The sequence below is a fragment of the Lepus europaeus genome, chromosome 7 (genome assembly GCF_033115175.1).
Source record: "Lepus europaeus isolate LE1 chromosome 7, mLepTim1.pri, whole genome shotgun sequence".
NCBI lineage: Eukaryota > Metazoa > Chordata > Mammalia > Lagomorpha > Leporidae > Lepus > Lepus europaeus.
This window is the reverse complement of record NC_084833.1, coordinates 55,415,230-55,428,820: the sequence shown is the minus strand read 5'-3', so window position 1 is coordinate 55,428,820 and position 13,591 is coordinate 55,415,230. Positions and strand designations below refer to the sequence as shown.

At 43.9% G+C, this 13,591-nt stretch overlaps 2 protein-coding genes across 2 annotated transcripts in view; one reads left to right on the top strand and one right to left on the bottom strand.

Annotated features, from left to right (window-relative positions):
• The window catches only part of SWAP70 (switching B cell complex subunit SWAP70), a 107,014-nt gene that overhangs the window by 75,673 nt on the left and 17,750 nt on the right, over positions 1 to 13,591 (top strand). The window contains exons 4-6 of the mRNA XM_062196517.1: positions 2,774 to 3,001; positions 5,347 to 5,493; positions 10,188 to 10,296. Of these exons, the coding sequence (XP_062052501.1) occupies positions 2,774 to 3,001; positions 5,347 to 5,493; positions 10,188 to 10,296 (484 nt within the window). The remainder of the gene's footprint in view (positions 1 to 2,773; positions 3,002 to 5,346; positions 5,494 to 10,187; positions 10,297 to 13,591) is intronic.
• On the bottom strand, positions 4,677 to 4,844 carry LOC133764850 (large ribosomal subunit protein eL39-like; the record flags this gene model as incomplete). The annotated part of the gene is made up of 1 exon (XM_062198495.1): positions 4,677 to 4,844. A coding segment is annotated over one exon (168 nt), but the record flags the coding sequence as incomplete, so codon positions are not given.

Sequence of the window (13,591 nt, the reverse complement as noted above, 5' to 3'; positions counted from 1 at the left end):
AAAACATTGGGCCTTACTTAATTCATTCCAGCTTAGCAAACACTAGCAAGATCTGCTATGTTCTAGGCATCCTGATGAGGTCTAGGGATTCAAAGATGAATGGGACATACTTCTTCCTACAAGACATTCAGAAAATGGTGGTGTGGCTTCTGATAATTTCAGTACAGTATGCTGAGTGCAGTGATGTATGAAAGGAATACCAGTCCTGGGTTATGGGTGGTCAGAGCAGTTTTGCTAGAGTGGTGTTTCTCAAACTTTTGTGTGCCTATGAACACCTGGGGTACTTCTTAAAAAGCAGATTCCAATTTTACAGTCTTTGGTAGAGGCTGAATCTTCTTTTTAATAAACCAGTGCTGCTGGTGTACATACCTCACTTTGAGTGGAAATATCCTAGAGGATGTAGAATTTGGACAAATACCACTTACCTGGGTAGAAAAATAGGGGAAAGATATTCCAAATAGAGAGGGGAGTATGGGGAAAGTCATAGAATCATTTTAAAAAGTGTGTTAAGTAGGTAAAGTATTTATAACCTATGGCAGGTATTGGCAAACTACAGCTTGCTGGCTAAGTCCAGCCCACAGCCTGTCTTTGAATGGCCCATGTGCTAAGAATAATTTTTCATTTCTCAAGAGCTGTAACAACCACCAAAAACCAAAAAGAAGAACCTGTGATAGAGATGCACAAAGCCTGCGTATTTATTATTCAGCCCTTTGCAGTAGAAGTTATAGAATCCCTAATCTGTGGTGTTAGTGGTGAGATGGGACACAATGGAAGACACATTAGAGAAGGTAGACTGAGGCATCCTCACTAAGGGATGCAAGGGAGTGTGGCTTTTATCTTTGCACTTGATCTCAGCCAAAGGCCCAGAAGTGATGTGGCTTTCATCTTTGAGGTGATGGGAAGCCAAGGAGGGCTTAGAGAAGAGAAACAACAGGCTCAGATTTTTATTTTTATTTATTTTTATTTTTTAAGAAAAATCTCTGGCAGGGCCCAGTGTGGTACATCAGGTTAAGTCACTGACTGTGATGCTGGCACCCCATGTGGGCGCTGGTTGGAGTCCTGTCTGCTCCACTTCCAATCCAGTCCAAGTGCTTGGGCTTCTGCCACTCATGTCGGAGACCCGAATGGAGATACAGGCTCCTGGCTTCAGCCTGTCCCGCCCCAGCCATTGTGGCTATCTGCTAGTGAACCAGCAGATGGAGGATCTCTCTATTTGTGTCTCTGCCTCTGTCTCTTCCAATCTATGTAACTTTGCATTTCAAATAAATAGAATAAATCTTGGGAGGGATCTCTGACAGAATATAGATAAAAAGGGGGCAATACTAGAGATAAGAGTACCAACTAGGAGGCCTAAAAAAGGCAGATGGGGTTAGGAAGGATGGATTTGAGAACTGCCTGCCTGGGACACAAGTTTTCATCTTTTGATTTGTAACCCATATGAAGATAAACATTTCATATCACAACCTCACACACATATAGACATGTGTACACACAGCAAAGCTATCACAAAACATTAATTGTTGGCCGGCGCCATGGCTTAACAGGCTAATCCTCTGCCTTGCGGCGCCGGCACACCGGGTTCTAGTCCCAGTTGGGGCGCCAGATTCTATCCTGGTTGCCCCTCTTCCAGGCCAGCTCTCTGCTATGGCCCGGGAAGGCAGTGGAGGATGGCACAAGTCCTTGGGCACTGCGCCCGCATGGGAGACCAAGAGAAGCACCTGACTCCTGGCTTCGGATCAGCGAGATGCGCCGGCCACAGCGGCCATTGGAGGGTGAACCAATGGCAAAGGAAGACCTTTGTCTCTCTCTCTCTCACTATCCACTCTGCCTGTCAAATTAAAAAAACAAAAAACAAAAAACATTAATTGTCTCTGTTGTGGTTTTACTCAAATTAGTTTTCATGCCATTCCAGAAAATGTTAATTATTGCTCACTAGGTTGATTCACAGTGGATCATAACCCACAGTTTAAGAGCAGGATTTTGTCACTGGTTTGATGTCAAGGAGCAGAACAAGAAGCCTGGCATGGGTGAATGTGTGAATGGTGTTCCGCCAAGTGAAATCAGTAATACCTGGGGAAGCCATTTGAGCAGTAGAGTTGATTCATTTGTTTCTGGATACGTGCAGTTTGAGAGCACTGTAGATTGCACAGGCTTTCCGAAGAGATGAGATAGCAACTTTTCGCTCAGTATTACTGCTACCCTGTTTTGTTAAACTGCTATCTCATTAGCAGTATTTTCTACCTGAGGATATAGTGTTTCAAGATTTAGTAAAGTTTTCCAGATCATATTGGGAATTCAACCACTGTTTACAACATTTTCACTGTTTTGATGGTAGAGGCAGCATAAGCTTAAATACTTAGCATACAAAGGAAATTTTTAAATTGGGGAATGACATATATATTATTTTGATACATTCAATGAAGTGCTTATGTGTTCAGTAAGATAAATATGCTGGTGTATTGAAATATCCAACAAAAGATAATCAGATCACATTAATGAGTTTGTATACAGTTTTATATGTGGTTTGCTGTATACAGCTGTACTATTAGAGAGTTATAGTTGGTGATTCCTTTCCTTATTCAAGACTCATATAGAATCAGTGACATTTTATCCATACTCTCTCCCTTACAATGGGAAATTCTTTAAAGATAAGTGCTTTTGGACTGTAAAGAATATTTCCTAAGTTGACCATATCAGTGCAAATAACATACTTAACCTGCATTAGGAAGTTTTTTTTAATCTAGAAAATAATTTTTTAAAATGTTTTATATAGATTGAATACCTGCTTAAGAAACTTACAGAAGCAATGGGAGGAGGCTGGCAGCAAGAGCAATTTGAACATTATAAAATCAACTTCGAAGACAGTAAAGATGGCCTTTCTGTGTGGGAACTCATTGAACTTATTGGAAATGGACAGTTTAGCAAAGGCATGGATCGACAGACGGTGTCTATGGCAATTAATGAAGTCTTTAATGAGCTTATATTAGATGTGTTGAAACAGGTAAGAATCCTTTAACACTGTATTTTCCTTGCTCTTTAGAACTTGTTGAGATAAAATAGTGTTACTGCTGCAAAGATGAGTATGAGCCATTCATACTAGTTAGCTATTTAGAACAAGAATTAAGTTTTTCATTTTCCCAGTCTTGTTATTTGGCTTTCGTTTTAAAGAACTAGTGATGCAGTTTTGAAGCATCGTTAAGTATTTGGAAGTTACTATTTTGAAAGAACTATTTAAATAATCACATTTCCAAACTATAAAGTACCTTCATGTCACGTACAGCCATATCCATTGGTCTGGAGAGATCCCCCAGGCATGGAGTTGAGTGAGGAAAATAGGATCCTGCACAGTAGGTATCTTAGAATCCCTCTTAAGTAACTTCATGTACATGTATAGTGCTGTCTGCAAGGATGGTTACCAAAATGTTCACGGGGATTACCTGTGCATTCTTCTTTATTCTTTTCTTATTATTAGATTATTATTTTGTAAAGTTAAAAAATACCCTGATTTTTAAAAGAAGGGGCCTTTATAGGACAGAGTTGATTTTGTCTTATTAGGCTATTATCTTTGTTTTCTCAGCATCCAGTGTAGTATATGATATACATATAGTGGAAGCTTAATGCTTGTTTTCAGAATTTGTATTTGTTTGGATGATCTTTCAGACATCTTATGTTATTATGTTGAACTCTAACTCTTATTTGGGATAGCCTTACTTTATTCCTTTCTTGTTCAGTAGGTGATAGTCTTTGCTCTTTTTTCATATTGGAGTTCATCAGTAAATGTTAATTGAGGCTTAATTTATTTAGATGTTTGGAGCTACAAATAGGTGAGACATGATTTGTATCTGAAGAATACTTCTAGGCCCATTAGGATAAGATGTATTATAGTAAGAGATCACTTTTGCTTAAATCTTCCAAGGGATAGTAAACAGAGCAAATTATATGATTAGAATTTAATATGAAATATTCATGATATGTATAATTTATCATAGATTTTCAGTATCTGTGTATTTAATATTAAAAAGTCACCTATTATCAAAGAACCCTAAAGGATTTTGGCCTATTGTAATGTGTAATTTTGCTCAATTTAAAATTTGAATCACACACCTTTGGGCTAATATATGGGGAGGAAGTATAGGGCTGAGAGAGAGCTTAGAAGCCAGACTCCTAATTCCGGATGTGGTACTCTTCTGCAAGTCTGGAACAAAAGTTCATCCTCCAGAATAGTGAGAGGTCAGTTAGAATGTTAAGTTGGAAAGGTGCAAATCTTCAGATCTTTGATTAAGAAGATATATATATATATATATATATATATATATATATATATAGACAAACTGAAGCTTCATAGCATTTTATCAATTGAAGTTTTAATTTAGTAAAAATCACCACTTGTCAGTTTTGATTTTAAATGAAATAGACTAAAATGGCAAAATTTCATACTTCTGGCTCCAGTAACCGCCAAACACATCTCCAATCCTGCGCCACCTACTTTAGCTTCGTTTGTAATTTTTTTTCCAAAGGCCTCACATGTTTGTTACTGAACCAGCCCACTTGTCACAGCCCTAGTCAATCATGCCCAGCTGTCCCAACGATGGTGACATCTTCAGCTTGATGTGGTTAAGAAGATAGTGATGTTGGTACAGCATAAACATATGTACCATCCATTCAAGTGCAATTCCTTATAGACCCAGCATGGTTCTTCTCCAATGTCTCCTCTTGGAGTTATACCTGACTTTATTACCGGTTTTCACCCAAATCCATTGGGCAATGGGACGATTCTGTTTTTGTTTTTTGGCCAGGAATCTGTTGATTCTGAAGGTCTTGTGAGAAGATGTGGTGAGGAAGAGTCAGGTACACTCACCATAATGGCAGAGAAAAGGAGAAAGGAGGGAGTCAGTGGAAGGACGTGTTTAGAAGGCGCTACCATGGGGCAGCACTTAGGGGGTCCTCTTGTATGATTTTGAAGCAAATCCAAGACTTTCCATTTTATCTATAAATATTCCAATAGAAGTCTCAAAAAGATAAAGAAATGTTAAGAATTCACATTGCCATTAGCATCAGGGATTCTCAGTCTGTTTTCTTTATATAACTTTGGGGAGGAGATTATCTCTGAGGTGTCTGAAATTGTATGCAATCTTTTGTTATGTTATAGTGCTTGCATGAATTTGGGTATAGTACTCTTGGCCTTTATAGTTTGAAAGGGTTGATTATCTGTGATATGGGAAAGAACTGTGATATTCATGTATTCAGATCCGCGTGTCAGATCATGGAGTAGACAAGAATATTAAAGAAATATCAGTCCTTAGAAATCAGAAGACAAGCATTTATACCATATTTAATCTTTCATAGGGTTACATGATGAAAAAAGGCCATAGACGGAAAAACTGGACTGAACGCTGGTTTGTACTAAAACCCAACATAATGTCTTATTATGTGGGTGAGGATCTGAAAGATAAGAAAGGAGACATTTTCTTGGATGAGAATTGCTGTGTAGAGGTAAGGCTGCCCTTTTGTCTTTTCATGATAACCCAATACTGCCCCCTGCTGTTGAAGTAGTTTCTCATCTTCACCCTTAATAGATTTGGAGCCTTAAAATAATTCTCAAGGTCACAGTTTCAAAATAATCACAGGTAGGGCCGACACTCGCGCAGCGGGGAAAGCCACTGCCTGCAGTGCCGGCATCCCATATGGGCGCCGGTTCGAGTCCTAGCTGCTCCACTTCCATTCCAGCTCTCTGCTATGGCCTGGGAAAGCAATAGAAGATGGCCCAAGTGCTTGGACCCCTGAACCTGTGTGGGAGTCCCAGAAGAAAGCTCCTAGTTCCTGGCTTTGGATTGGCCCAGCTCCAGCCGTTGTGGCCATCTGGGGAGTGAACCAGCAGATGGAAGACCTCTCTCTTTTGCTGTAACTCTGCCTTTCAAATACTTAATAATAAATAAATTTTTAAAAATAATACTAGCAGGTTTGTTTCTGAACCAAAAATTAAAAATAGATGACAAACTTTTTCTCATGTGAATTTATTTTCTTAGACTTGAGAACAAAGCATAGGAACTAAATCTAACTTATTTGAACATTTATGGAGTCATCAAAAATAAAATATGCAACAAAAAAACCTCAGTAGGGCAGTGTTTGAGACCATGAATGTAAGAAGAAAAAAGATTGAGCATAATCTGTGAATACTATGAGTGATCTTCAGGATATTTTATTCACAGCTATTAAATCTTTGAAATAAAGACCTCAAGAACATACATTTTTAGGTTTTTTTTTTACTTGTATGTGAACTGTCACAGTGTCTGTATTTGGTAAAGAACTTTAACATTCCTACGTTGTTACTCATAAACTCTAACATATTTTGATGAGTGAAATGATACAGACAAATTAATGTCTTGGGGTATGAAATGCTCATGAAGGGGTCTTCTTAAATGCAGCTAAACATGGAGAGCCACAAAACTGCCATAGGTCTTACTCGGGTTGTCAGCAACAGTTATCCCAGGTGCAAGGAGAAGAAACCAGGGAGGAGAGGCTGGCACTGTGGTGCAGCAGGTTAAAGCCCCAACCTGGCCGGCGCCGCGGCTCACTAGGCTAATCCTCCGCCTTGCGGCGCTGGCACACCGGGTTCTAGTCCCGGTCGGGGCACCGATCCTGTCCCGGTTGCCCCTCTTCCAGGCCAGCTCTCTGCTGTGGCCAGGGAGTGCAGTGGAGGATGGCCCAGATGATTGGGCCTTGCACCCCATGGGAGACCAGGAGAAGCACCTGGCTCCTGCCTTCGGATCAGTGCGGTGCGCCGGCCGCAGCGCGCCAGCCACGGCGGCCATTGGAGGGTGAACCAACGGCAAAGCAAGACCTTTCTCTCTGTCTCCCTCTCACTGTCCACTCTGCCTGTCAAAAAATAAATAAATAAAAAATAAAGCCCCAACCTGCAGTGTCGGCATCCCATATGGGCACTGGTTCAAGTCCCGGATGTTCCTATTCTGATCTCTGCTATGGCCTGGGAAAGCAGTAGAAGATGGCCCAAAGCCTTAGGCCCCTGCACCCATGTGGGAGACCCGGAAGAAGCTCCTGGATCCTGGTTCCAGATCAGCTCAGCTCTGGCCATTGAGGTCATTTGGGGAGTGAATCAGCAGAATGGAAGACCTCATTCTCTCTCTGGCTCTACCTCTCTCTTTCAAATAAATAAAATAAATCTTTTTAAAAAATACCAGGAAGGTGTAAGGATGATCCTGGTTTAGATGCCTCATATCTTTTTTTTTTTTTAAGATTTTTTTATTGGGGCCGGCACTGTGTTGTAGTGGGTAAAACTGCTGCCTGCAATGCCAGCATCTCACATGGGTGCCAGTTCGAGTCCCGGCTGCTCCACTTCCGATCTAGCTCTCTGCTATGGCCTGGGAAAGAAGTAGACTGTGGCCCAAGTCCTTGGACCCCTGCACCTGTGTGGGAGACGCGGAAGAAGCTTCCGGCTCCTGGCACAGCTCTGGCCATTGCGGTCAAGTGAGATGTGAACCAGTGGATGGAAGACTTCTCTCTCTCTCTGCCTCTCCTTCTCTTCTGTGTAACTCTGATTTAAAAATAAATAAAATATTTTAAAAAAATTATTTATTTGAAAGTCAGAGTTACATAGAAGAACAGAGAGTAAGTAAGAGTAAGAGGGAGCCGCCTGTGGCACCAGCACACCGGGTTCTAGTCCCGGTTGGGGTGCCGGATTCTGTCCCGGTTGCCCCTCTTCCAGGCCAGCTCTCTGCTGTGGCCAGGGAGTGCAGTGGAGGATGGCCCAAGTGCTTGGGCCCTGCACCCCATGGAAGACCAGGAGAAGCACCTGGCTCCTGCCTTCGGATCAGTGCGGTGCGCCGGCCGCGGCGGCCATTGGAGGGTGAACCAACGGCAAAGGAAGACCTTTCTCTCTGTCTCTCTCTCTCTCACTGTCCACTCTGCCTGTCAAAAAAAAAAAAAAAAAGAAAGAAAGAAAGAAAGAAAGAAAAGTGAGAGGGAGCAAGCAAGCTTCCTTCTGCTGGTTCACTCCCTAAAGGGCCACAAACTGGGGCTGGGCCAGGCCGAAGTCAGGAGCCAGGAGCCAAAAGCTTCATCCAGGTCTCCCACGTGGATGTAGGGGTCCAAGCACTTGGGCCACCCTCTGATGCTTTCCCAGGCTGTTAGCAGGGAGCTGGATCAGAAGTGGAGCAGTCGGATCTCGAATCGGCACCGATATGGTATGCTGGCTTCTCAGATGGTGCCTTTACCACTATGCCGACCCTGATGCTTCATATCTTATAGGAGTCAGCGCCATTTTTTAAAAAAGTTTATTTTATTTTAAAAAATATTTATTTATTTATTATCTGAGAGGCTGAGTTACAGATAGAGAGGGAGAGGCAGAGAGAGAGGTCTTCTGTTTGCTGGTTCACTCCCCAAATGGCCGCAACAGCTGGAGCTGGGCTGATCCAAAGCCAGGAGCCAAGGGCTTCTTTTGGGTCCCTCATGTGGTTTCAGGGACCTAAGCACTTGGGCCATCATCACGGAGCTGGATTAGAAGTGGAGCAGCTGGGACTCAAACTGGTGCCCATATGGGATGACGGGGCCACAGGTGGAGGCTTATCCTAGTACACTACAGCACTGGCCCTTAAATTTTTACTTGTTTATTTTAAAGTGCTACAGAGCAAGAGAGAGAGAGAGAGCGAGCGAGCTTCCATCCAGTGGTTCACTTCCAAAGTGGCTGCAAATGGACAGGACTGAGCCAGACCAAAGCCAGGAGCCAAGAGCTTCATATCGTTCTCTCATGTGGGTGGCAAGAGCCCAAACACTTGGACCATCTTTTGCTGCTTTTCCCAGGCCATTAGCAGAGAGCTAGATCAGAAGTGGAGCAGCCAGGTCTTGAACCAGTGCTCATATGGGATGCCAGCATCACAGGTGGCAGCTTTACCTGCTATGCCACCATGTCACCTCCACCCTAACCCCTAAACCTTTGTTTTTTTAAGTTAGAGTTACAGAGAGAAGGGGAGAGACAGAGATCTTCCATCTGCTGGTTTACTCCCCAAATGGCTGCAACAGCAGGAACCAGGCTAAGCCTAAACTAGGAGCTTTGTCTGGGTCTCCTATGTGGGTGTCATTGTCCCAGCTACTTGGGCCATCTTCCAGGATGACTAGCAGGGAGCTGAATTAGAAGTGGAGTACTGGGGGGCTGGCGCTGTGGCACAGTGGTTTAATCCTCCGCCTGTGGCGCCAGCATCCCATATGGGCGCCGGTTCTAGTCCCAGCTGCTTCTCTTCCAATCCAGCTCTCTGCTGTGGCCTGGGAAAGCAGAAGAAGATGACCCAAGTCCCTGGGCCCCTGCACCCATGTGGGAGACTGGGAAGAAGCACCTGCCTCCTGGCTTCAGATGGGCCATTGGGGAGTGAACCAATGGACGGAAGACTTCTCTGTTTCTCCCTCTCACTGTCTGTAACTCTACCTCTCAAATAAATAAATAAAATCTTTTAAAAAAAAAAGTGGAGTACTGGGAATTTTTTTGTTTTAGATTTATTTATTTATTTGATAGAGTTACATAGAGAGAGAGAGAGGCCTTCCATCTGCTGGTTCACTCTCCAGTTGTCTGCAATGGCCGGAGCTGTGCCGATCCAAAGCCAGGAGCCAGGAGCTTCTGGGTCTTCCATATGGGCCTTCTACTGCTTTCGCAGGCCATAGCAGAGAGCTGGGTTGGAAGTGGAGCAGCTGGGACTTGAATCGGTGACCTTATGGGTTTTACCCTCCACGCCACAGTGCTAGCCCCAGTACTGGGACTTGAACTGGTACTCGTAAAGTAGCCAGATTCACAGGCTGCGGCTTAACCCTGCTGTGTCGTAACACTGGCCTCAGGAATCAGTATGTTTTAAATAATTCCATGAGTGTACCTTCCAGGGTTTCTGCAGAGGACAAGCTCAGGTACAAGAGTTGCTGTGTTCATGAAAGCCCAGAACATGGCATTATTGTCAGGCGTTTGTAGCCTTTCCAGTCCAGGTAGAGTAAACTGGTCAGGGGTCATTGCTACCATAAGGAATGTTGCTAGGGAACAACATTAGTAAACCAGGACCGGTAATGTACATTTGCAGGTATTTGTCACTGCTGTTGCATTTCAAAAAGATTTGAACAAATAGCAAAGATTGAATTTAGTTCAGATACTTCACAGTTACATTTTAAAGAATGAATTTTGTTTTCTGTTTTAGTCTTTGCCTGACAAAGATGGAAAGAAATGCCTTTTTCTCATAAAATGCTTTGATAAGACCTTTGAAATCAGTGCTTCAGATAAAAAGAAGAAACAGGAGTGGATTCAGGGTAAGGTGATTTTAATTTTTCACCGTGATATAACTTAAGAGCTCTATCTGTGAGCCTCATGAAAGACGATTAGGTATTCCTCAAAGTCTATAGTTATTTCTGTGTGTGCCATTGTAGCTGATTTAATTTGCATAATGAACTTGTGGGAAAATCGTAAATGGGAGATTTTAGGCTTTCTTTACTCATAACTATTTAAAGAGTATGGAATCTCCCTCTTTAAGGACTATAAAGAACATTAAAGTGGTAAACTCCCATATACCCATTACCCAACCCCAGTAACCATTTTGAGTTTTTGGTAAAATGTAAAATAGAAGAAAAATGCAATAGTTTTTGAATACTTCAAATGATTTTCAGTTCCACCAGTTCCATAAGAAATCATTAGTTTCTGGCCGGTGCCACGGCTCACTAGGCTAATCCTCCGCCTACGGCGCCGACACTCTGGGTTCTAGTCCTGGTCGGGGTGCCGGTTCTGTCCTGGTTTCTCCTCTTCCAGTCCAGCTCTCTGATGTGGCCCGGGAAGGCAGTGGAGGATGTCCCAAGTGCTTGGGCCCTGCACCTGCATGGGAGACCAAGAGGAAGCACCTGGCTCCTGGCTTCGGATCGGCGCAGTGTGCCGGCTGTAGTGGCCATTTAGGGGGTGAACCAACGGAAGCAAGGCCTTTCTCTCTGTCTCTCTCTCTCACTGTCTAACTCTGCCTGTCAAAAAAGAGTTGTTTCAAGAACACAAACTTTTTGGAGTGGGCATTTGGCCTAGTGGTTAAGATACCTGCATCCTGTATTGGATTGCCTAGGTTCAGTTCCCAGTTCCAGCTCCTGCTTCTTACTTCCTGCCAGTGCAGATCCTGGGAGGAAGTGGTGATGGCTCAGGTAATCAGGTTCCTGCCGTGAGTATGAGAGACCTGGATGGAGTTCCTGGTGTCTGGCTATAGCCCTAGCCTTTAAGGGAATATGAGGAGTAAGCGGTGGATAAGAAATCTTTCTCCCTCTTCTTCTTCCGCTCTTTCTTTGCCTCTTTCCAAATTAATTAATTATTTAAAAAATAAAAGAACACAAACTTCTGAATTTATAATTTTTTTAAAAAGATTTGCTTATTTTATTTGAAAGGCAGAGTTATAGAAAGAAAGAAGGAGAGACACAGAGAGAAGTCTTTCCATCCACTGGCTCACTCCCTAAATGGCTGCAACAGCCAGAGCTGGGCTGGTTTGAAGCCATAGTCCTGGAGCTACTTCTGGGTCTCTCATGTGGGTGCAGATGCCCAGGCACTTGGGCCATTATCTACTGCTTTCCCAGGCACATTAACAGGGAGCTGGATTGGAAGTAGAGCAGCCAGGACTTGAACTGGTACCACAGGCATGGCTTTCACCTGCTACACTGCAGCGCTGGCCGTGAATTAATAACTTTTAAACTAAAATTATGTATTATTCTGTGATTAGTATATGATATTTTAATGCTGATGGGATTCTGAATATTATGATCTTGAAGATAGGTAAAAATTAAATTGTGGTCATTTTGATGTGGTTTAAGAATTTAAGGCATGTGCACCTTCTCTCCTGGGTTACTTGGTTTGAGTTATGAATTCTATACCACTTTCTTCTGTGGAATGGAGTTAATAGTACCTAGCTGTTGTAAGGATTTTTTTTTTTTAAGACTTTATTTCTCTATTTGAGAGGTAGAGTTATAGACAGTGAGAGGGAGAGACAGGGAGAAAGGTCTTCCATCCACTGGTTCACTCCCCAAATGGCTGCAATGGCCAGAGCTGCGCCAATCCGAAGCCAGGAGCTTCTTCCGGGTCTCCCATGTGGGTGCAGGGGCCCAAGTGCTTGGGCCATCTTCTACTGCTTTCCCAGGCTATAGCAGAGAGCTGGATTGGAAGAGGAGCAGCTGGGACTAGAACCGGCGCCCATATGGGATGCCAGTGCCGCAGGTGGATGATTAACCTACTGTGCCACGGCACCGGTCCCCGTAAGGGTTATTGTAAGGGTCAATAATGACAGATCCAATTGCACATTTTCTTTTCTTTTCTTTTTTGACAGGCAGAGTGGACAGTGAGAGAGAGAGACAGAGAGAAAGGTCTTCCTTTGCCATTGGTTCACCCTCCAATGGCCGCCGTGGCCAGCGCGCTGCGGCCGGCGCACTGCGCTGATCTGAAGGCAGGAGCCAGGTGCTTCTCCTGGTCTCCCGTGGGGTGCAGGGCCTAAGCACTTGGGCCATCCTCCACTACACTCCCTGGCCACAGCAGAGAGCTGGCCTGGAAGAAGGGCAACTGGGACAGAATCCGGAGCCCCAACCGGGACTAGAACCCGGTGTGCCGGCACCACAAGGCAGAGGATTAGCCTATTGAGCCGCGGCGCCGGCCCAATTGCACATTTTCAAAAGATTCAATCATTATAGAATTTTGTGATAGGCAGCAGAAAACCTGACTGCCATTAGTTGAGGAATAATTGAATAATTATGTTATAAACAATGAAGTACTTCACAGTGCTTTATTGTTACTTTTAAAATTTTGTATATTTGAAAGAGTTACAGAGAGAGAGATGGAGAGACACAGAATCTTCCATCTGCTGGTTCATTTCCCAAATGGCCACAATGGCCAGAGCTGGTCCAAACCAAAGCCAGGAACCAGGAGCTTCATCTGGGTCTTCCATGTGGGTACAGGGGCCTGGGTATTTGAGCCATCATCTGCTGCTTTCCCAGGCCATTAGCAGGGAGGTGGATTGGAAGTAGAACAGCTGGGACTCAAATTGATGCCCATATGGGAAGCCAGCATTGTAGGTGGCCTTACCTGCTACACCACAAAGCCAGTGGCCCCCCCTCCTTTTTTAAGATTTATTTATTTATTTGGTAGTCAGAGTTACACAGAGAGAAAGAGAGGCAGAGAAAAAGAGAGAGAGGTCTTCCATCTGCTGGTTCACTCCCTAAATGGCTGCAATGGCCAGAGCTGGGTTGATCCGAAGCCAGGAGCCAAGAGTTTCTTCTGGGTCTCCCACATTGGGTGCAGTGGCCCGAGGACTTGGGCCATCTTCCACTGTTTTTCCAGGCCATAGCAGAGAGCTGGATTGAAAGTGGAGCAGCTGGGACTAGAACCAGCACCCATATGGGTAGCTGACACTGTAGGCAACGGCTTTACCTGCTGTGCCACAGCGCTGGCCCAACAAGCCCACTCCTGACTTCTAATTCACTCCCTCAGTAATGATCGTAGTCAGTTCATCAGGGTAGAGCCTTATGAACCTCTTACGGGGCCCCATCTCCCAACACTGTTCTACTAGGGATTAAGTTTCTAATGTGTGAATTTTAG